The sequence below is a fragment of the Carcharhinus amblyrhynchos genome, chromosome 1, assembly GCF_965287045.1.
Source record: "Carcharhinus amblyrhynchos chromosome 1, sCarAmb.v2.hapA, whole genome shotgun sequence".
Lineage (NCBI taxonomy): Eukaryota > Metazoa > Chordata > Chondrichthyes > Carcharhiniformes > Carcharhinidae > Carcharhinus > Carcharhinus amblyrhynchos.
In genome coordinates this window covers 34,257,795-34,279,050 of record NC_137324.1, presented here as the reverse complement: position 1 = coordinate 34,279,050, position 21,256 = coordinate 34,257,795, and the positions used below count along the sequence as shown (strand labels likewise).

General features: G+C 44.5%; 1 protein-coding gene across 1 annotated transcript in view; it reads left to right on the top strand.

The window, feature by feature from the left end:
* Positions 1–11,750: 11,750 nt before the first annotated feature.
* The window catches only part of setbp1 (SET binding protein 1), a 294,120-nt gene continuing 284,614 nt past the window's right edge, over positions 11,751–21,256 (top strand). The window contains exons 1-2 of the mRNA XM_080208466.1: positions 11,751–11,784; positions 13,199–13,758. Of these exons, the coding sequence (XP_080064592.1) occupies positions 13,339–13,758 (420 nt within the window). The 5' untranslated portion in view covers positions 11,751–11,784; positions 13,199–13,338. The remainder of the gene's footprint in view (positions 11,785–13,198; positions 13,759–21,256) is intronic.

The window sequence follows — 21,256 nt, the reverse complement described above, 5'->3', positions numbered from 1 at the left end:
CTGCTGTGACAGTGGAGTCGGACACTTTAGGAACTTTCAAGCGGTTATTGGACAGGCACATGGAGCACACCAGAATGATAGGGAGGGGATGACTTGACCTTGGGATTGGACATAGCTCGGCACAACATTGAGGACCAAAGGACCTGTACTGTGCTGCAATGTTCTATGTTCTGTATTAAAACCATGGATAATTCTGAACATTGAAGCAAATTTAAAATTAATATTGGGATTTGGCTACATCTCTCCTCAATCTGTCACAATTTACTGAATATGGAATCTGTGTATGTATAATATGTATATTAACCAAGTAACATTTCTTGACATGAGGTCCTTCACATCTCAAAGTTCTTGAAATTGAGTGACGGTCAATATGTTCTAGTCCTTTCCCCACGTGATGAATCAGTTATATACAATGTGGAAGTTTACTGCAAACAGGTTCACGTCAACAGTGAAGAATGCCATTTAGCAAGTAGGATGACAGAAAAGCACAAGTTTTTCAAGGAAATCAAGTCAAACATTAGAAGCTTTCATTCAACGTTTTTCTGAGTGGAGAAACAATCAACAAATCAAGAGAAATAACAGTTAATTGAGCTGTTTCTCAAACCATCAGGAACGTCCAGACGAGCACATGCTAATATATAAATTGGGACTTTCTCTGTGGTTGAGACATTTTCTACAATGACTGACACTGCAGATAGTTTAATGGACCTTTTTGACATTTATATAGCAGTTAAGTAGTTTGTTAACTGCTTGAGAAGTGTTAAAGGATCATTATTTTAGCTTGTGCTTGGCTGTTATATTTTGTTAGTGGTAGCAAAATTCCATTATCAGCAAATGCAAGTTTAAAACACATTTTTATTAATCACTCATTAATTTCATTAGAAAACAGCCGTTTGCACATTTTTTTGGAAAAATGCAGGAACTTTGACCCCAATAAAATCGTGGCACCATCCATTAAAGACTTCCGCAAGTCACAATGCAATTGAGTCCAGTAATAGAAATACATTCTAAGGAACAACTCATAATGTTTCCTAGTGCTTAAGGCAATGTAAGAGAAGGCGAAAGTTAATGGAAAGTGTGCCACTAAAACCTGTCACAGCTTAGCTTGTATCAACAATATAAAAACTTTGGATTTCCAAATTAATATTGCGGGTCTGGATTTGGCTCAAGCTAGGTGGTTGAATGCCCTTAATTGTGGTTCAATTTAATTGTGTAACCAAAAGCTCCACAGCACAGCTTGATATGTTCAGTGCATTTTGAGTCTTTAATCTTTAGCCCTTTGGATATGTAAGTAGAGATTACATTTAATCCCATGTTCAACTACACAATCTATCAAAAAAAGAATGGGCTTGTTGAGCCTATTAGCCTTTTGCTGTTCTGAAAAATTCTTATGCTGTTATAAAGACTTTTTCCATGTAAAACATAAAACTATTTTCTTAATGAAGGTGCTTTAGAAGCAATTATGGTGCATTCACATTATGCAAGTTCAGAATTGATGCCAAGCCAAAACTGTCTCACACTGATACTAAAATTGGAGTGTAAGTGATATGTGAGAGCCTGAACTGCATCCAAAGTAAAGCAGAGTGAGACTCCCAATTTAGAAAATATCATTCTGCTTTGATTTGGTAGCAGGTCAGACCAAGACACTGAATTTATGAGTGCGCAGTTGTATTATAAATGCAACTAAGATGCACCCTGGAGAGAAATGTGATTGAGAGAAATGTAAATAAGATGGGTAGGTGGTGTTTAAACCTATTTAAAAGCATTACGCTTATTCAACTAATGTCATTTTGTGTTCCAAAAGATTCTGAAGAAAAATTCCTGAGTAAGACTTTTCTGGAAACCATGATAGCTGGCCAAGTAACAAATACACCAGTAAACACAAGTTATCATAAGTTCTGTATCAAAACAGTTTCAGGTCATCTTGAGTGCAAGGCTTTATAGAAAATCATTATTTATTCAAAAGGTTATGTGGAAAATTGATAGATGAAGGATACTTTGGGAAGAAAACTAAGTACATTATTTCCCATGTGTTTCCTTCCAGTATTTATTTATCAACATTTATATTTTGCCATTTCAAGTACAATTAGTCAGATAGATAATCTGCTCATAGAATCTTAGATCCCCACAGTGCAGCAGGAGACCATTAGGCCAATCAAGTCTGCACTGGCTTTCTGAAAGAACAACTTACCCAGGCCCATTCCTCTGCCCTATTCCCATAGCTCTGAGCATTTACCATTGCCAATCCACCTAACCTGCACATCTCTGAACTGTGGGAGGAAACAGCAGCACCTGGAGGAAACCCACACAGACATGGGGAGAATGTGCAAACTCCACTCAACCACCCACGGCTGGAATTGAAGCCAGGTCCTTGGTGCTAGGAGATAGCAGTGCCATTAACTGTGCCACCATGTCACCCTGTTCCCAAATGTTTTCCAATATTATTTGAATGCCAGAAGAGAATGCAATCATTGTTCTGGGAGTATTTCCCCTTGAATTTTAGTTCTTTGAACTGTCTTTTCTAAAGTCATGGTCCAAGACTTAAAATTTGCCATGTGGAACTGGAAGATCCAAACCCATGATTGACCATTCTGTCATTCTGTATGGCCACATGTAAACACAACTTTATGAACACCTTCTCTTTGCAACTGCTTTTCCATATTCTTGTACTAGGGGAAGGAATTAATTCATAAAAGTGCATTTCACATTTCATAGAATCCCACAGGAAGAGGCAATTTGGCTCATCAAGTCTGTATCGACCACAATCCCACCAGACCCCATCCCCATAACCCATGCATTTACTCTAGCTTGTCCCGCTTAACACTAAGGAGCAACTTACCATGGCTAATCCACTAACCCACACATCTTTGATCTGTGGGAAGAAACCAGAGCACCCAGAGGAAACCCATACAGACACGGAGAGAATGTGCAAACTCCACACAGACCCAAGCCGGGAATCAAACCCGGGTCCCTGATGCTGTGAGGCAATAGTGCTAACCATTGTGCCACCATGCCATAGCAGTAGAATTCTATTGCATCTTATATAATGAAATGCTTTTAAGATTTTAAGAAGGTCATTTGTCCTATTGCACATCTGTGCCAGCTCTCTGGAAAAGCACATTTCTCACTTTAAATTTAAAGTTTATTTATCAGTATCACAAATAGGCTTACATTAATGCTGCAATGAAGTTATTGTGAAAATCCCCTAGACGGCACTCCGGCACCTGTTCAGATGCACTTAATCCCATTCCTGTGTATTTTTTCCCACACGTTTTGGAAATGATAATTTTCAAATATTCAAAGAACAAAGAAAATTACAGCACAGGAACAGGCCTTTTGGCCCTCCAAACCTGCACCGACCATGCTGCCCGACTGAACTAAAACCCCCATCCTTCTCGGGACCATATCCCTCTATTCCCATCCTATTCATGTATTTGTCAAGGCGCCCCTTAAAAGTCACCATTGTATCTGCTTCCCCCAGATACAATGGTGACCCCCCAGGCATCCACCACTTTCCTCGTACATCTCCTTTAAACTTTGCCCATCGTACTTTAAACCTATGTCCCCTAATAATTGATTCTGACACCCTGAGAAAAAGCTTCTGTCCATGTCCCTTATAACCTTGTAGATTTCTGTCAGCTCACCCCTCAGCCTTCATCATTCCAGTGAGAACAAACCAAGTTTCTCCAACCTTTCCTCATAGCTAATGCCTTCCACACCAGGCAGCATCCTGGTAAATCTTTTCTGTACCCTCTCCAAAGCCTCCATATCCTTCTGGTAGTCTGGCCACTAGAATTGAACACTACATTCCAAGTGAGGCCTAACTAAGGTTCTATAAAGCTGCAACATGACTTGCCAATTTTTAAACTCAATGCCCCAGCTGATGAAGGCAAGTATGCCATATACCTTCTTGACTACTTCTCCACATGTGTTGCCACTTTCAGTGACCTGTGTACCTACACATCCAGTTCCCTCTGCCTATCATTACTCTTAAGGGTTCTGCCATTTGCTGTATATTTCCTATCTGTATTAGAAATTTCAAAATGTATTATCTCACATTTGTCTGGATTAAACTCCATCTGCTATCCCTCCGCCCAAGTCTCCAACCAATCTATATCCTGCTATATTCTCTGGTGGTCCTCATCACTATCAGCAAATGCATCAACCTTTGTGTCATCCACAAACTTACTAATCAATCCAGTTACATCTTCCTCCAAATCATTTCCATATATTGCAAACAGCAAAGGTCCCAGCACTGATCTCTGAGGAACGCCACTTGTCACAGCCCTCCATTCAGAAATGCACCTTTCCACTGCTACCCTCTGTCTTCTATGTCCGAGCCAGGTCTGTATCCATCTTGCCAGCTCACCTCTGATCCTATGCAACTTCACCTTTTGGACCAGTCTGCCATGAGGATCCTTGTAAAAAGTCTGACAACACCAGGTTTTAGTCCAACCTATTAAAACCTGGTGTTGTCAGACTTTTTACTGTGTTTACGCCAGTCCAACGCCGGCATACCCACATCATGAGGATCCTTGTCAGTGGTCTTACTGAAGTCCATGTAGACAACATCCACTGCCCTACCCTCATCAATCATCTTCGTCACTTCCTCAAAAAACTCGATCAAGTTCGTGAAACATGATCTCTCCTTCACAAAACCATGCTGCCTCTCGCTAATACATCCACTTATTTCCAATCCTGTCTCGAAGAACCCTCTCCAATAATTTCCCTACCACTGATGTAAGGCTCATAGGGCCTGTAATTACCTGGATTATTCTTGCTACCCTTTTCAAACAAAGGAACAACATTGTCTATTCTCCACACCTCTGGGACCTCTCCTGTTGCCAGTGAGGGTACAAAGGTTTCTCTCAAGGCCCCACCAATTTCCTCCCTTGCCTCTCTCTCAGTATTCTGGGGTATATCACATCAGACCCTGGGGACTTATCTATCTTAATGTTTCTCAAGAACTTCAATACCACCTCCTTTTTAATCACAACATGACTCAAACTATACACACATCCTTTCCCAAACTCCTCATCCACCAAGTCCTTCTCTTTGGTGAATACTGATGCAAAATTAATTTAATACCTTGCCAATTTCCTCTGGCTCCACGCACAGATTCCCTCCCCTATCCTTGAGTGGGCCAACCTCCTCCCTGCCTACCCTCTTGCTCTTTATAAATGTATAAAAAGCCTTAGGATTTTTCTTAATCTTGCTGGCCAATGATTTTTTATTATCCCTTTCAACCTTCCTTACTCCTTACTTGAGTTTCTTTCTACTTTCTTTGTATTCCACACTTGCTTTGTGTGTTCCCCACCCCCTAGCCCTGACAAATGCTTCTTTTTCTCTTTAAGTAGGCTCACATTACATCTCAACATCCAAGGTTCCCAAAACTTGCCATACTTATCCTTCATCCTTACAGGAATGTGTCAGTCCTGAATCCCTATCAACTTGCACTTGAAAGCCTCCCACATACCAGATGTTGATTTGCCCTCAAACATCTGTCCCCAATCTACGTTCTTCTGTTCCTTCCTTAAACTGTCATAATTAGCCTTTCCCCAACTTAGCACCTTAACTTGAGGACTACACTTATCTTTATCCATCAATACCTTTAAGCTTACTGAATTGTGGTCACTGTTCTTGAACTGCTCCCCTGCTGAAATGTCGACCACCTGGCTGGGCTCATTCCCCAATTCCAGGCCCAGTATGGCCCCTTTCCTAGTTGGACTATTTATTTACTGTTTCAAGAAGCCCTCCTAGATGCTGTTTATGAACTCTGTCCCATCCACACCCCTAGCATTCAAGGCTGTTATAAATTTTACTTACACTATTGTTTCCAGTAAGACATTCTGTAACACTGTGAAAAAGCGTTCTTTACTTGATGATTTAAAATTGATATTTTCTAGTTGCTAACTGTGTGAGCAGTGGAAATGTATTTTATCTTTATTACCCTTACCACAACACTTGTAGGTTTCAGCTTCTCCATCAGATTTCCTCTTAACATGCTCTGTTCTAACATAACAAGTTCCTATTTATCTATTATCATCACATAATAAAGCTTCTGGTCCCAACTTATAGCTGAGGGAATTTCTTCTGCCAGCCTTCTTCACTATTTCCAAAAAGATTTGAAAACTTCCTCAGAGACTTAATTTACTTTCACTTATTCTGATTTTTTTTCAATTGTTTCCCCTTTAGAATTTCTGAGACTTGGAGTTCTGGATGATTTAACCTGGCTCTATGGCTGTCATCAGTACTTCCATTAGTTCAGCCACAAGGAGGTGATGTGCTAGTGCAGGTTGCTCAGGTTTATTCCTCAGATTTCAGGGCCTTTGCTCAGCGTTGATGCTACATCTGATGACCCTGGCTATGTTTCCAACTTTTCACTGCTGCCATTGTTGATACATGCACATGGTGGGTCGTGCGTGGGCTACTCTTGGAGGTTCCGGGAGTGGCCTAGTACTTTGTGTCGGTGTGTGTGCTTGATCCTGGACCGGTAGACGGGCGCCGCAACAGCTCGGTGACTAGCACTGCTAGCTGTGCAGATACATGGATTTGGGCCTGTGTCTGTGGGAGTTTGCGCATTCTCCCTGTGGATGCGTGGGTTTCCTCCGGGCGCTCTGGTTTCCTCCCACACCCCGAAGATGTGCTCTTAGGCTGATTGGTTTTACCAAATTGACATTATTCTCCCCTGAATCTGGCTAAGTCAGGGGTTCTATTCGTAGACACGCAGGGTAGAATAGGTGTAGGGTGATGCGGCGGCGCGGGCTCGTTGGGCCGAAGGGCCTGTTTCCCGTGCTGGGTTGTTCTTTGTTCTGGAGGAACATTAAATGTAAATGATGAACTAATTCTATTGGATTTAATGGTTTTCTTTTTATGAGTCCCCAATGGCATGGAGGCACAATGGGTCAGCACTGCTGCCTCATAGTGCTAGTGACTTGGGTTTCATTCCCAGCTTGGGCCACTGTCTGTGTGGGGTCTGCACATTCTCCCATGTCTGCATGTGTTTTCTTTGAGTGCTCTGGTTTCCTCCCACAGTCCAAAAGATGTGGTTGGGTGCATTGGTCATGCAAAATTCTCCCTCAGTGTACCCAACCAGGTGCTGGAGTATGGCGCCTCAGGGATTTTCACAGCAACTTCATTGCAGTGTTAATGTAAGCCTACTTGTGACACTAACAAACTTTAACACAAGTTTCAATGGAAGTTATTACCCATGAATCCTAATAGACAGTAAAAAGAACAAAGTGCAATACAGCACAGGAAACAGGCCCTTCGGCCTTCCAAGCCTGCACTGCTCATTGGTCCAACTAGACCATTCGTTTGTATCCCTCCATTCCCAGTCTGTTCATGTGGCTATCCAGATTAATCTTAAATGATCTCAGTGTGTCTGCCTCCACCACCCTGCTTGGCAGTGCATTCCAGGTCCCCACCACCCTCTGTGTAAAATACGTCCCTCTGATATCTGAGTTAAAGCTCAACCCCCTCACCTTGAACCTGTGACCCCTCGTGTTCGTCACCTCCGACCTAGGAAAGAGCTTTCCACTGTTCACCCTATCTACGCCCTTCATAATTTTATACACCTCTATTAGGTCTCCCTTCATTCTCCGTCTTTCCAGGGAGAACAACCCCAGTTTACCCAATCTCTCCTCATAGCTAAAGTAGGTGAAACTCTTGGGCATACTCCTTGGATAGAACTGCCTCATGTGCTGGATGGATAGGATTTATCACACTACAAACATCTGAAATGCCAATATATCTGTATGACCACAGAAATGGTCATGTGTGATCATGCAGATTCAGGTTGCCAATTCTGGTTGCATGTATTCCTGGAGCCTTTTTCACATGATTCCAACTCTCCAGGCAAATGTTCTTTTTTACCTCCGTATCCTCTATGCATATTCTCCAAATGGCTACAACATGAAAGAAAGTTAAAACTTTTTCCTGCATAACAAGTGTTTTTGGAGATTGATCTTTAATTCCAAGAAGTTCCTGGAGCACTGACCTTATGTACATAAGAAAGTTATTATATCTACTTGCTGTTCTGGGAGCTTGTGTTAAAGTGTCTGTGGAAGATGTCTCCCAGATTAGAGTAAGAAGTTTCACAACATCAGGATAAAGTCCAGCAAATTTATTTTCTATCATGAGCTTTCAGAGTGCTGCTCCGTATAGAGGCATATAAGATGATCAGAGGATTAGATAGGGTGGACAGTGTGAACCTTTTTTCTCATGTGGAGATGGCTAGCACAAGGGGACATAGCTTTAAATTGAGGGGTGATAGATATAGGACAGATGTCAGAGGTAGGTTCTTTACTCAGAGAGTAGTAAGAGCATGGACTGCCCTGCCTGCAACAGTAGTGGATTCGCCAACATTAAGGACATTTAAATAGTAATTGGATAAACATATGGACGATATTGGAATAGTGTAGGTTAGATGGGCTTTAGATTGGTTTCACAGGTCGGTGCAACATCGAGGGCCGAAGGGCATGTACTGCACTGTAATGTTCTATGTTCATCAGGTGAGTGATTAAAGTCATTCCAAATAAACATGTTGGACTTTAACCTGGTGTTGTGAAACTTCTTATTGTGCCCACCCCAGTCTAATTGCCGGCATCTCCACATCATCCTAGATTAGAAGAACATATTCATGATTTCATGCCACTGGGTTAGCAAGCTCGACCATTGGGTAAGATTCCCCACCTCACTATACTATACCAGTGGTAGAAATACAAGAACTTTTTTTTATAACTCTGAGTGAAAAGCTACACTGACATGCTACAGCCTAGTAAGAAGTCTCACAACACCAAATTAAAGTCCAACTGGTTTATTTGGTAGCAAAAGCCACGATCTTTCCGAGAGCTGCCCCTTCATCAGGTGCTACAGCCTTGCCCTCCTTGGTGCTTCACATGTTGTTTCAACACTTGACTACCTCACACACACCGATAGGGGTTGGGAACAGACAAGTTGTCAACTTGCCGCCCCCACACTGGGTGAGAAAGCAGCAGAGTCGCTTTCTTAAAGGTGAGAAATAGGGGACCCCGGAGAGGGAAGGGGGTTCCCCAGCGTTCGCAGGGGAAAATGGACAGTAGTTTCCAGCTACAAAGCTAGGAAATCGAACATGCCACATGTGGAGTAAATAACACGAACACAACATTTAACAATCTATCTGTGTATTAAATTGCAATTGAGGGTAAACAGGGATGAATAATATACAAATCCCCCTCCTCTCTCTCTCACACACACAGGAGTGACATGAATGTGAAATGTGGCAGGAGGGTAAGGATAGGGTTAGGTCTGAGTGCAGTCAGAGGCAGTGAAGGGAGCAGAGGCCGGCGCTGTGTGTGTGTGAGAGAGCTGCACAGGCTGCTGCTCCGGCTCAGCCCGGACTCAGCATCGCCAGAGGCCGCACACTCGTTCCAACAATCACTGCCGTGTGCTGTTAGCCCCCTCCTCCCACTCAACAACCCGCAACACCCCCTCTGCCACTCAACACCACCCCGTATCCCACTCACCCCTCAACACCCTCCAGTTACCCTTCAACATCCCCCATTCACCCTTCAACACCCCCGTCATTCCCCAAACCCCCCACTCATCCTTCAACACCCTCCACACTCCATTCACCCCTCAACACTTCCCACTCGCCCTCCAAGCCCCCCCACTCATCCCTCCACAGCCCCTATTCACCCCTCAACATCCCCCACTCACCCCTCAACACAACCTTACTGCTCAAAATCTCCCCACTCACCCCTCAACAACCCCCACTCACCCCTCAACACCCTCAACATCCCCCCACTCACCCCTCAACGTCCCCCCACTCACCCCTCAACATCCTCCACTCACCCCTCAACGTCCCCCCACTCACCCCTCAACATCCCCCCACTCACCCCTCAACATCCCCCCACTCACCCCTCAACACTCCCCCACTCACCCCTCAACAACCCCCCACTCACCCCTCAACAACCCCCCACTCACCCCTCAACACCCCCCCACTCACCCCTCAACATCCCCCACTCACCCCTCAACATCCCCCCACTCACCCCTCAACACTCCCCCACTCACCCCTCAACACACCCCCACTCACCCCTCAACACACCCCCACTCACCCCTCAACACTCCCCCACTCACCCCTCAACACTCCCCCACTCACCCCTCAACACTCCCCACTCACCCCTCAACACTCCCCCACTCACCCAACACCCCCCACTCACCCCTCAACACTCCCCCACTCACCCCTCAACACTCCCCCACTCACCCCTCAACACTCCCCCCACTCACCCCTCAACACTCCCCATTCACCCCTCAACACTCCCCCACTCACCCAACACCCCCCACTCACCCCTCAACACTCCCCCACTCACCCCACACTCCTCCACTCACCCCTCAACACTCCCTCACTCACCCAACACCCCCCACTCACCCCTCAACACCCCCCACTCACCCCTCAACACGCCCCAATCACCCCTCAACACTCCCCACTCACCCCTCAACACGTCCCAATCACCCCTCAACACCCCCCACTCACCCCTCAACATCCCCCACTCACCCCTCAACATCCCCCCACTCACCCCTCAACACTCCCCCACTCACCCCTCAACACACCCCCACTCACCCCTCAACACTCCCCCACTCACCCCTCAACACTCCCCCACTCACCCCTCAACACTCCCCCACTCACCCCTCAACACTCCCCCACTCACCCAACACCCCCCACTCACCCCTCAACACTCCCCCACTCACCCCTCAACACTCCCCCACTCACCCCTCAACACTCCCCCACTCACCCCTCAACACTCCCCCCACTCACCCCTCAACACTCCCCATTCACCCCTCAACACTCCCCCACTCACCCAACACCCCCCACTCACCCCTCAACACTCCCCCACTCACCCCACACTCCTCCACTCACCCCTCAACACTCCCTCACTCACCCAACACCCCCCACTCACCCCTCAACACCCCCCACTCACCCCTCAACACGCCCCAATCACCCCTCAACACTCCCCACTCACCCCTCAACACGTCCCAATCACCCCTCAACACTCCCCACTCACCCCTCAACACCCCCCACTCACCCCTCAACACACCCCAATCACCCCTCAACACTCCCCAATCACCCCTCAACACTCCCCACTCACCCCTCAATACCCTCCACTCACCCAACACCCCCTCATCCAACTTACCCCTCAACACCCCCCACTCAACACCCTCCACTCACCCCTCAACATCTCCTCTGCCACTGATCACCAATACCTCGTCTCCCATCCTCAGCATTCTCACTCAACACCCCCTGTCACCCACCCCGCAACACCCCCTGTCACCCACCCCTCAACAGCCCCTGTCACCTACCCCTCAACAACCCCTGTCACCCATCCCTCAACACCTCCTCCCACCCACCTCCCAACACCCCCCTCCCACTCATCTCTCAACACCCCCCCTCCCACCCATCTCTCAACACCCCCTCCCCCACTCACCACCCGCAACACCTCTCTCCCTCTCAGCACCAAAACCCCCTCCCTCCACCCCTAAACACCCCCTCCCCAACATCTCTCTCCCTCCCCTCCCCCCCAACCCCTCTCTCCCTGTCTCTGCGGAGCTGGGCAGCAGCTGAAGCCGCCAGCATCGACAAGTGTTTTCACCCAGTAACCCCCTCACTCACACACACACATACACATACACAGAGAGGCAGCAGCACACAGTGACCGGCTGCTCGGCGGATCCAACCTCCCAAACAGCTAAATACCTCCGAGCAGTCGAGAGGCGCCATTTTCGCTGCCTGTTCCGGGGATCCGGGTGGGTGCTGTGGCTGTGGGTGGGTGGGGGGGGGGGGGTGAGTGGGTGAGTGAGGGTGAGGGTGGTGGGGGAGGGGGGAGGGGTGCCGCTGTTTCGCTGCTGCTGCTGCTGCTGCTGCGAGTGCCGAGTTGACAGATCGGATGAAGCCATTGGCACAGGCTGGCCAGCCCCGGGACTAGCTGAGATTCTCCCCCCCCACCCCCAAACCCCCCCACCCCCCCCTCAACTCCAGCCTCCCGGCGCTGGATATGGGTTAGTAAGTAAGCACATTGGCCATTTCTGCTGTTTGCTGTACAATTGGGGTTATTTTTTTTTGAAGGGGGGGGGGAGGGAGGGATTTGATTTCTGACCGATCGCCTCAAAAAAAAAGACAAGATGAAAATGAAACAGTGGACGTGTTTGGCGAGGAGTTGATGGTGCAATTCGGTTGTTTTTTTTGGAGGGGGGGGGTTTTAAAAAAAAAGAGTCCGTCTTGTGTCCTGTTTTTTTTTCTCGGTCAGATTGGAGTGGAGCTGCAGAGCCTCTCACATCGGATTCCAGCAGCTGCAGTTCTCCAAACCAACTCATTGTATCTTCAGCGCTTTCTCTCTCCCTCTCTCTCTCTCTCTAACCGAGGCAGCAAGAGCGTTTGGAGGTTGCAAAAAAAAATCTATAGGCTTTCACCACAGGATTAGCTTTTTTTTTAAAAAAAATTATATGTATAAAAAAAGAAGCCACTTCAACATGACAGATCCGGACATCTGAATTTTTGTTTCATTTGGAAAGGTGTTTTTTTTTTGGAGGGGGGGGTGTTGTGAGGAAGGGGGGGGAGGAGGTCTGGAGGAAAGAGGAGGTGTTTCTAGAGAGCGGATTGAGAAAGATACAAAATGAAGTGAATGCTACGATCGAGGTAAAGTGGATTGATTTGACAGGAGCCCTAAACGTGGCTGTTGGGACTGCTTCATAGCAAGCTCCCAACCTCTCTCTCTCTCCCCCCCCCCCCCCCCTCTCCTTCCCACCCAATCTTTTCACAGGAATTTTCTTTTCCTGGGAAATATGACTAAGGTTTAACTTTTTTTTTCCTCTGGTGGTTTTGTTGTTACTGCTGCCTTAATAAATGTCGAGCGTGATATTTTTCGCTGGCGTTTTAGATCCAATGCGCCTATTATTTTAACTGGAACATTCACTGGATGTGGAGGGTGTTTTTTTTTCGCTAGGGAGGGTTTGGCTGCTTTTGGTAAAACTGGAGCCCCCCCCCCCCCCTCCTCCTGCATTTACTTGAATCAACTTTCATCAATTTTACTGCTGGGGGAGGCTTTATTTGATTGATTTACACCGAATATGGAATTGCCAAGTCGGTGAGATTGGGTTGGGGTGATGTTTATAGTTAAGATCTACTTTCGTATCTATTTTTTTCTCTCTCTCTCGTTTCCAGATTTTTTTTTTGGTTTTTTTTTTATTTGGGGGATCGGATTACTCTGGAGTAACGGAGGACATTGAAAAGTGCTGAATTCCTGCTGCCTCCCCTCCACCCTACTCTTCCACAGCAGCCCTGTGACTCTCCCGGAGGGTGAGATGGAGCCCAGGCCGGCCGATGGGGCTTTCAGGTCGGCTGGCTGCGCTGCCAAGTCCGCAGTCTCTCCCGGAGCTTTGATGCAGTCGCCTGGGAGCCAGATGAACGGGGGCAGGCTGGAGCAGGAGGACGAGGAGACCGCTTGCGGGAGCCAGGACTCCAACTTCAACGCAGACAGCGATAAATCAATGCAGGGAGACGGCCTGGAGGAACACGAGTTTTCCATCAAGGAGGCGAACTTCACAGATGGCAGCCTGAAACTCAAGATCCAGACCACCAAACGGCCCAAGAAACCTCCCAAGAACCTGGAGAACTACATCTGCCCTCCGGAGATCAAGATCACCATCAAACAGCCAGGGGAGCAGAGGAACGGCAGGTCCAGTAAGAGTCACAAGGTGTCAAAAGAAGATGAAAAGAAAAAGGTAAGAAGCTCCCCTGCCGACTGTCCAACTTCCTTTTGTGTTTACACTCCACCCTGGCTTGTATTTTGATAGGCGATAAACATGTTTTTACAAGATGAGCGATACCCCGTGTTATGACTGCAGAGGTGGGGGTGGAAGAAGTCATGGGAATCAGGTGGCTAGAGACGTCTCTTATGTTTCCATGTAACCGTTTAGATTGTAAGTACGTGTTTGAGGCGACTGTATTTACAACCCACATACATCTTCATTAACTTTACAATGGCTTCTCTGGCTATTGAGAATATTTACTCATTTCTGGGAAGTTGTAGGTCATTTTGACAGGCTTGTACTCACCCTAATCATCTGAATGCAGATTCGTAAAACAGTGTGAAATTTACACGAAACTGATTTCTGCGCAGACATTATTGCTCCATTCAGTGGAATCAGTCGTGAAATTGGCCTGTTTTAAAACCAGTTAAGTATTTATTCCGAATTGGAACTGGAGCAGGGCTATCTCTGCTTCCATGTTAATTTGTGGTGGAGTAAATGTTGTTGTTGTTGAACCAGTCCATGGATATGGGGGCAGGTTGGGTTCTGACATGACTTCCATCCCCCAGAGTAATAGTGTTTCACTTTACAATGTCATTAGACTCCTGTTAAATACTGGGCCCATACTTCTGGTTTGCAGCTTTCTGCCTTATTCATCATTTGCTTTTATGCTCTTCAGGCCTGAGAATGTTATGTTCTCAGTTAGAATTTGGCACCTTTCACAATTGGGGCATTGCCTCCCTAAATGCTGGTTTAGGATCTTTTGTGAAGTTAATATTGGCACTGAACTCACATTTGCAAGCTTGATTAATATGAATTTCACTTGTAGAGTTGAATTCTGAGCACAATTACTACTGTATTGCATACTTCACAGAACTTCATTTTTATAAAGCACAGCCTTGGTCTTTGCTGAGAATGTCTCTGTATCTTTGAGTATATTGTGATTGCCCAGCAACACAAGATACTAACAAGGTGATATCAGTTATGTCAGACATCACTCTTCTAGTGTCTGCCTATCACTGCTCCGTTATCTGTGATCAAAGGTGCCCAGCTGTGCCTATAGTGTAAACAGGCAAACTCTGCTGATTATCTTGGTAATACCTGGAGTGAACCATACCGGAGTCATTCTGGAGTCTTTCTGTGAATTCACCTTTGAATTTTTGCCTGCTTCACTTGGGCACTACAGTATCACAGTACTGCAGCAACAAAACAAAACTTGATAGATTGCAGTATCAATCTGTGTGACTATTACAAGATTGTCAAGATTTTTATTTGTTTGGATAGTCTCTCCATATGATTAAGGAAACCCTGATTAATCATTATTGTCTTCTGTGATGTGTAGAGTTAGACCTTAAAATCCAAGAGCACGCTGGGGAAATCAGAGTTGGAATAGCAATGTTTTTATAGACTGGAAGTGGTTTACTGTATTACTCAGTTTGCAAAGGATGAAAATAATACTGACCCTTCTTAAAGGGTCTTTTCTGTGGTTAAAATGCATTTGTGGTGGAGCACTTAAAAGTTATAGTTCCCAGCCGAGCTATATTGTATTGGTCCTTTTAGGATCCTGGCACAAGGGAATTGTGAAAATAGGAAGCCTCAAGCTATGGTCATAAATACATGAAGTATACATTTAATAGAGACCTTCCCCTTTAACTGTGAGTCTATGGTCTCCTACCCACCCCCTTCCTAATGCTGAGTGTTTTACTGTCAAGATTGTGCCTTGGCTCACAGTGCAATGGAAGTAATTGGAACCAGTCTGTGCTGGTCAGGGCAGATTGTAAAAATCCAATGCTGTGGCATGTTGGGGAAATGGTATATAATTTACTCAGTTCTGTTTGAAGTCATTATAGAGGATTTCTAATACTTAAAAATATTTCTAGCACGGCAAGTATAATGGAGTAATGTTTGAAACAAAATATTGGATCCTTTTGACAAACTCCTTGCAACTTGTTAAAAATGATCCAGGGAATGCTCACAAGAATAGTTTTGAATTCCATTGTATCAGTTTCACGCATTTCATTAGCTTATAAAAAGTGAAACTTACTCGTAGTTAATTTATTTATCATGTTTCAAATTACCGCCCCTTGTATCTGAATGTTTGCGGTTATCAGACTATCCCTGTGTACTGTAGTGCTCAGAAATAAATACAACACGATTCCTAATTTTGGCCTGTTTGTTTATAAGGTAGTTTATCAATGTTTCTTTAGGCTAGTGAAAAAATTGGGTGTTAAGGATCACAGTGGCTCCCTGTCGTTATTCAGAAAATTGCTTCACTCTGAACATGATAATGGAAATTGGCTGACGAGCGCTCAACTTTTGATAGGATTGGACAATTGTTTGAGATTGGAACACTAAAATAGCATAGGCAGTTCAAATTTCACTAACAATGTCTAGAGTTATCCTCATTTATGGCACAGAAGGTGGCCATTTGGCCCAACAAGTCCATAACAACTTCCCACGGAAGAACCCAGTCATTCTAATTCCTCACTCTGCAAGTTTATTTCCTTCAAGTGCCCACCCAATTTCCTTTTGAAATCATTGATTGTCTGTTTCCAACACCCTCATGGGCACTGATTTCCAGGTCATTACCACTGTGTAAAAAAGCTGTTCTCCACACTCCTCCTGCATTTCTCGCCTAAAACCTTAAGCCTGTGTACCCTAGTCATTGTAATGTACCTAGGGATAGGGATGCTTCACTGCAGTTGTATAGGCCATTGGTGAGGCCACACCTGGAGTACTGTGGGCAGTTCTGGTGTCCTTATCTGAGGAAGGGTGCCCTTGCTATAGAGGGGGTACAGCAAAGGTTTACTAGGCTGATTTCTGGGATGGCAGGTCTGTCATATGAGGAGAGACTAAGTCGGTTAGGATTATAACCACTGAAGTTTAGAAAAGTGAGAGGGGATCTCATAGAAACATATAAAATTCTAACAGGGTTAGACAGAGTAGATTCAGAAAGAATGTTCCCATTGGTGGGAGTCCAGAACAAGGGGTTACATTTTAAGGATAAGGAGTAAACCTTTTGGAACAGAGGTGAGGAGAAATTTCTTCATCCAGAGGGTGGCGAATGTAAAGATTTCACTACCACAAAATGTAGTTGAGGCCAGAACGTTGTCTGATTTCAAAAATAAATCAGATATAGCCCTTAGAGCTAAAGGGACCAAGGAATATGGAAGTAAGGGGGATCAGGATATTGAATTCCGCCATGATCAAAATTAATGGTAGGGCATTCGAAAGGTTGAATCCTGCTTCTAGTTTCTATATTTCTACGTTTCAATGTTTACCATCAGCTAATGGGAAGAGTTTTTTCTTGTCTTATCCAAACCTGTCATAATTTATAGTGTCTTAATCTTGTACACTTCATATCAGATCTTCCCTCAATCTCCTTTGTTCCAAGGAGAACAGCCCCAACTTCCCCAACCCAGTCTTGTAGCTAAAAATCATCCATCCCTCCAGCCATTCTGGTAAATTTCTTCTGTACCCTTTCACATCTTTGCTAAAGTGTGGTAAGCAGAATTGACTGCAATATCCTATTGTGACTGATCCAGCACATTATAAAGTTTCAGCATAACTTCCCTGCTTTTGTACAAAAAGCTTCTATTTTTGAAGCTGAAGATCCCACATGCTTTGTTAATCACTCTCAAAGTGACATTTCGATAAGAGTCATGTTCTTTCTTTGTCTGGGAATCAGTAAAATATACTCCATGTAATAGGTATGACCAATGAGGAAGAGGGAGGTGAGGTGGATGTGTTTTTGTCTCTTCATTTCCTGTACTTCGGCACAGTGTTTGTTGTTCACACTCAGAATTGCAAAATTGCATCTGTTATTTCTTGCTTCCCTTATTATTTCTACTTGATTGCATTCCTGCTTCATTGTAAAGTTGACAAGGAATTAAAAATGGGAATAACACACTTAGCACAAAGACTGAAGATAGATGGGTCAATGGAAGGGAGAAATACAGTCTTCAGATGCAAGAGTGCACAGAATGGCCTCTGCCTGGCAAACGTCTGAGGCTGAACCACACTATTTGCAATTTTGGTGTCTTAGAACAAAGGCAATTACAGCACAGGAGAAGACCCGTCGGCCCTCCAAGTCTGCACCAATCATGCTGCCCTACTGAACTAAAATTCCCTACCCTTCCAGGGACCATATCCCTCTATTCCCATCCTATTCATGCATTTGTCAAGATGCCCTTTAAAAGTCACCATCATATCGGCTTCCACTACGTCCCCCAGCAGTAAATTCCAGGCACCCACCACCACCTATAGAAAAAAAATGTGCATCGTACATCTCTTTTAAATCTTGCCCCTTGCACCTCAAACCTCTGCCCCCTAGTAATTGACTGTTCCACCCTGGAAGACTATCCACTCTGTCCACACCCCTCATAATATTGTAAACTTCTATTAGATCGCCCCTCAACCTCCGTCGTTCCAGTGAGAACAAACTAAGTTTCTCCAACCACTTCTCATAGCTAATGCCCTCCATAGCAGGCAACACCCTGGTAAATCTTTTCTGTACCCTCTCCAAAGCCTCCACATCCTTCTGGTAGTGTAGTGCCCAGAATTGAACACTGTATTCCAAGTGCAGTCAAATTAATGGTCTATAAAGCTGCAACATGACTTGTTCATGACCTTTTGACCTGGCAGACCTATTCTGACAGGCTAACCTGCACTGAACATGGACAAGCATGATACCGTATGATTGGCAGTAGTTACATATTCACTGGAGTTTCTTTTAGATTTTGTTTTCTGACCAAACATTTATTGAGATGGAACCTTTCATTAGGATGGGTATCTGAGTCAGTTGGGACTTTTTTTTCCCCCAGTTCCAAGCATTTTAGTATCCCCAGCTCACGAAACAGACATGACCTGTGTCTGGAGAGGTGACTACATTGAGAGTTCTGTCATTGCCTCCTGCTGAGCTCTTCATATTCCAGATGCTGCAGCTTGGAATGACTTCTCTCCCTTTCTCTCTTTCTCTAGTGAAATAAAAATTTGTCATGTGGACACGATTTCTTAGCTGTTTGAGTATCTTAATGCTATTAAGATTGTAATTTGGATAAAGTTAATCTGCTTCCGTTAACTCATTTCAATATGGAATTAAAGAAAACAGTTAATAGTTCATCAGCGAGGGATTAGGCTTGGGTTTGACTGGACCAATTTCTACAGAATTTCAGGAAAATATTTTTTGCTAGAGTCTTTCCTTCCATCATTTTCTTTTCACATGGTTTATCCTTTACCTGACCATCATATTCTCCTCAACCACTATTAAAACAATTTCATTGGCCAAAATTGGCTATGGAGAGTGTAACTGGATCATTTTATAATTTATCCTAGGAGCGTGTGGCAGTATTAAGTTGTTTGAATTTGCTCAGATAGCTTCACCTCCAATTGTCTTTCCTCCTTTCAGATGTTCCTTAAAGCCGACACCATTGACCAAGCTTTTGGTCACCTGTATCTCCTTATCTCCGTGAAGCCAGATTTGTTTGATATCTATGATATGATGTGCTTTGGAACATTTTACGATTCAAAATATGCTGTATCGATGCAAATTGTTGCTATTGTTGACTCATTGTTGACTATTGGGGCGGCACAGTGGTTAGTTAGCACTGCTGCCTCACCGCACGAGGGACCCGGCTTCGATTCCCAGCTTGGATCACTGTCTGTGTAGAGTTTGCACATTCACCTGCATAGGTTTCCTCTGGGGTTGCTCCCACAGTCCAAAGATGTGCAAGTTATGGTAAATTTTCCCTCAGTGTACACGAACAGATGCCAAAGTGTAACGACTAGGGGATTTTCACAGTAACTTCATTGCGGTGTGAATATAAGCCTACTTGTGAATAATAAAGAAACTTTTACTTTTCATATCTGAAGCTGCAGTCTAGTTGTGCAATCATTGGAGTTTTGGACAACCTTTAAAAGCTGGACTTCTAAAGAAATCTAAGGATTGTTATTGTTATTTTTGGATTCGCTGTCCATAAATGTATGATGAAAAATTAAGAAGTTATTTGCTGGAAGGAAAAAGCCACCTTGTATATATCAAAAAGAAATGCATTTCTTATTTGTAAATACCGATACTGAATGTTGTGTAGAAATCCACACTGTTTTGTATACTTTGCAATGACTGGATGGTAAATAACCAAGGTGAACGGTCATGTAGGAGAGGGGAAGAAAAGTTTGCCCAATTTGGGCGGTCCTGTTCATGTCAGCCAGTTTGCTAGATGGAGCTATTGGGTGACATTGAGACACTGCTGCCAGAGCTATTATTGCTTTTCAAAAGGAATGTGTGACTTGTAAAATTCAACAAGGGAGAAGAACCTTCTATTAGGTTGTGATTGTGAAGCTAGGAAGAAAACTGCAAAATGGCAGGAACTAAGAAGGGACAGTACAATTATAAAAGCATTCCCAACATTACAGATATGTGGAGATAAGGCAAATTGAATTTGTTAATTCTTTTTTAATGCTTTTCACGTGCCCTTGATGGAACAATTCAAGTGTGTCTGTGTGAAGATGTAGTGTTAGTATGAATTGACAGGATTCTGGATTAGCTCTTTGGCAAAAGTGACTGCATAAATTCAAAGAATTGCTGTTGCTACTGTAATCTGTTGCATGTAAACACAACTGAACCGTTAATATGCTACCGACCTCTGATCCCAGACATGTAACTAACTCAGCTACACGTCACTGTGAGTAAACACTGTTCTGACCAATTGCTGCCCATTGATTTGGGAGATTGCAAACAATACTTACTTGGCAACTATCCTTTTATTAAAAGGCTTTATGTGTTTACACATAGGCTATTTATTGGTCATAAATGTTTACTGTTTTCCCAGTGATCTGTTGTAGGTCAGCTATCTAATTCTCTTGGTGCGTTCCTAATCGACATCTCACACTTATATGATTGCTACAGAACTGTTGACTTCTGTTGACATTAAACATTGGCCCTTGGAAAACCTTAATGTACCTTTTCCTGAATGGAATCAGCAGTTTTGAAAGAATACTGAATAGCATTTTACAAAGAGCTGCTATGAACAGTTGGAAAGAATGCAAAATTTAGATTGTTGTGTTTAGCAGTAATGCAAGAAATCATGGAGTTAAAAAAAATTTATAGGATTTGATTGGGGCTGCCTGGGCAGCCTTTGTTTCCCATCTCCAGTTGTCCCTGAGAAGGTGATGGTGAGCTACCTTCTTGAACCACTGCAGTCCCTGTGGGGTAGGTACACCCACAGTGATGTTAGGGAGGGAGTTCCAGGATTTTGACTCAGTGACAGTGAAGGAATGATGATATATTTCCAAGGCAGGATGCTGAGTTGCTTGAGGAACCTTCAGGATATGGTGTTTCCAGGTATCTGTTACCTCTCTCCTTCCAGTTGGTAGTGGCCATATGTTTGGAAGGTGCTGCCTAAGGAGTCTTTGTGAGCTCCTGCAGTGCATCTCGCTAGTACTGTTCATTGGTAGTGGAGGAACTGAATGT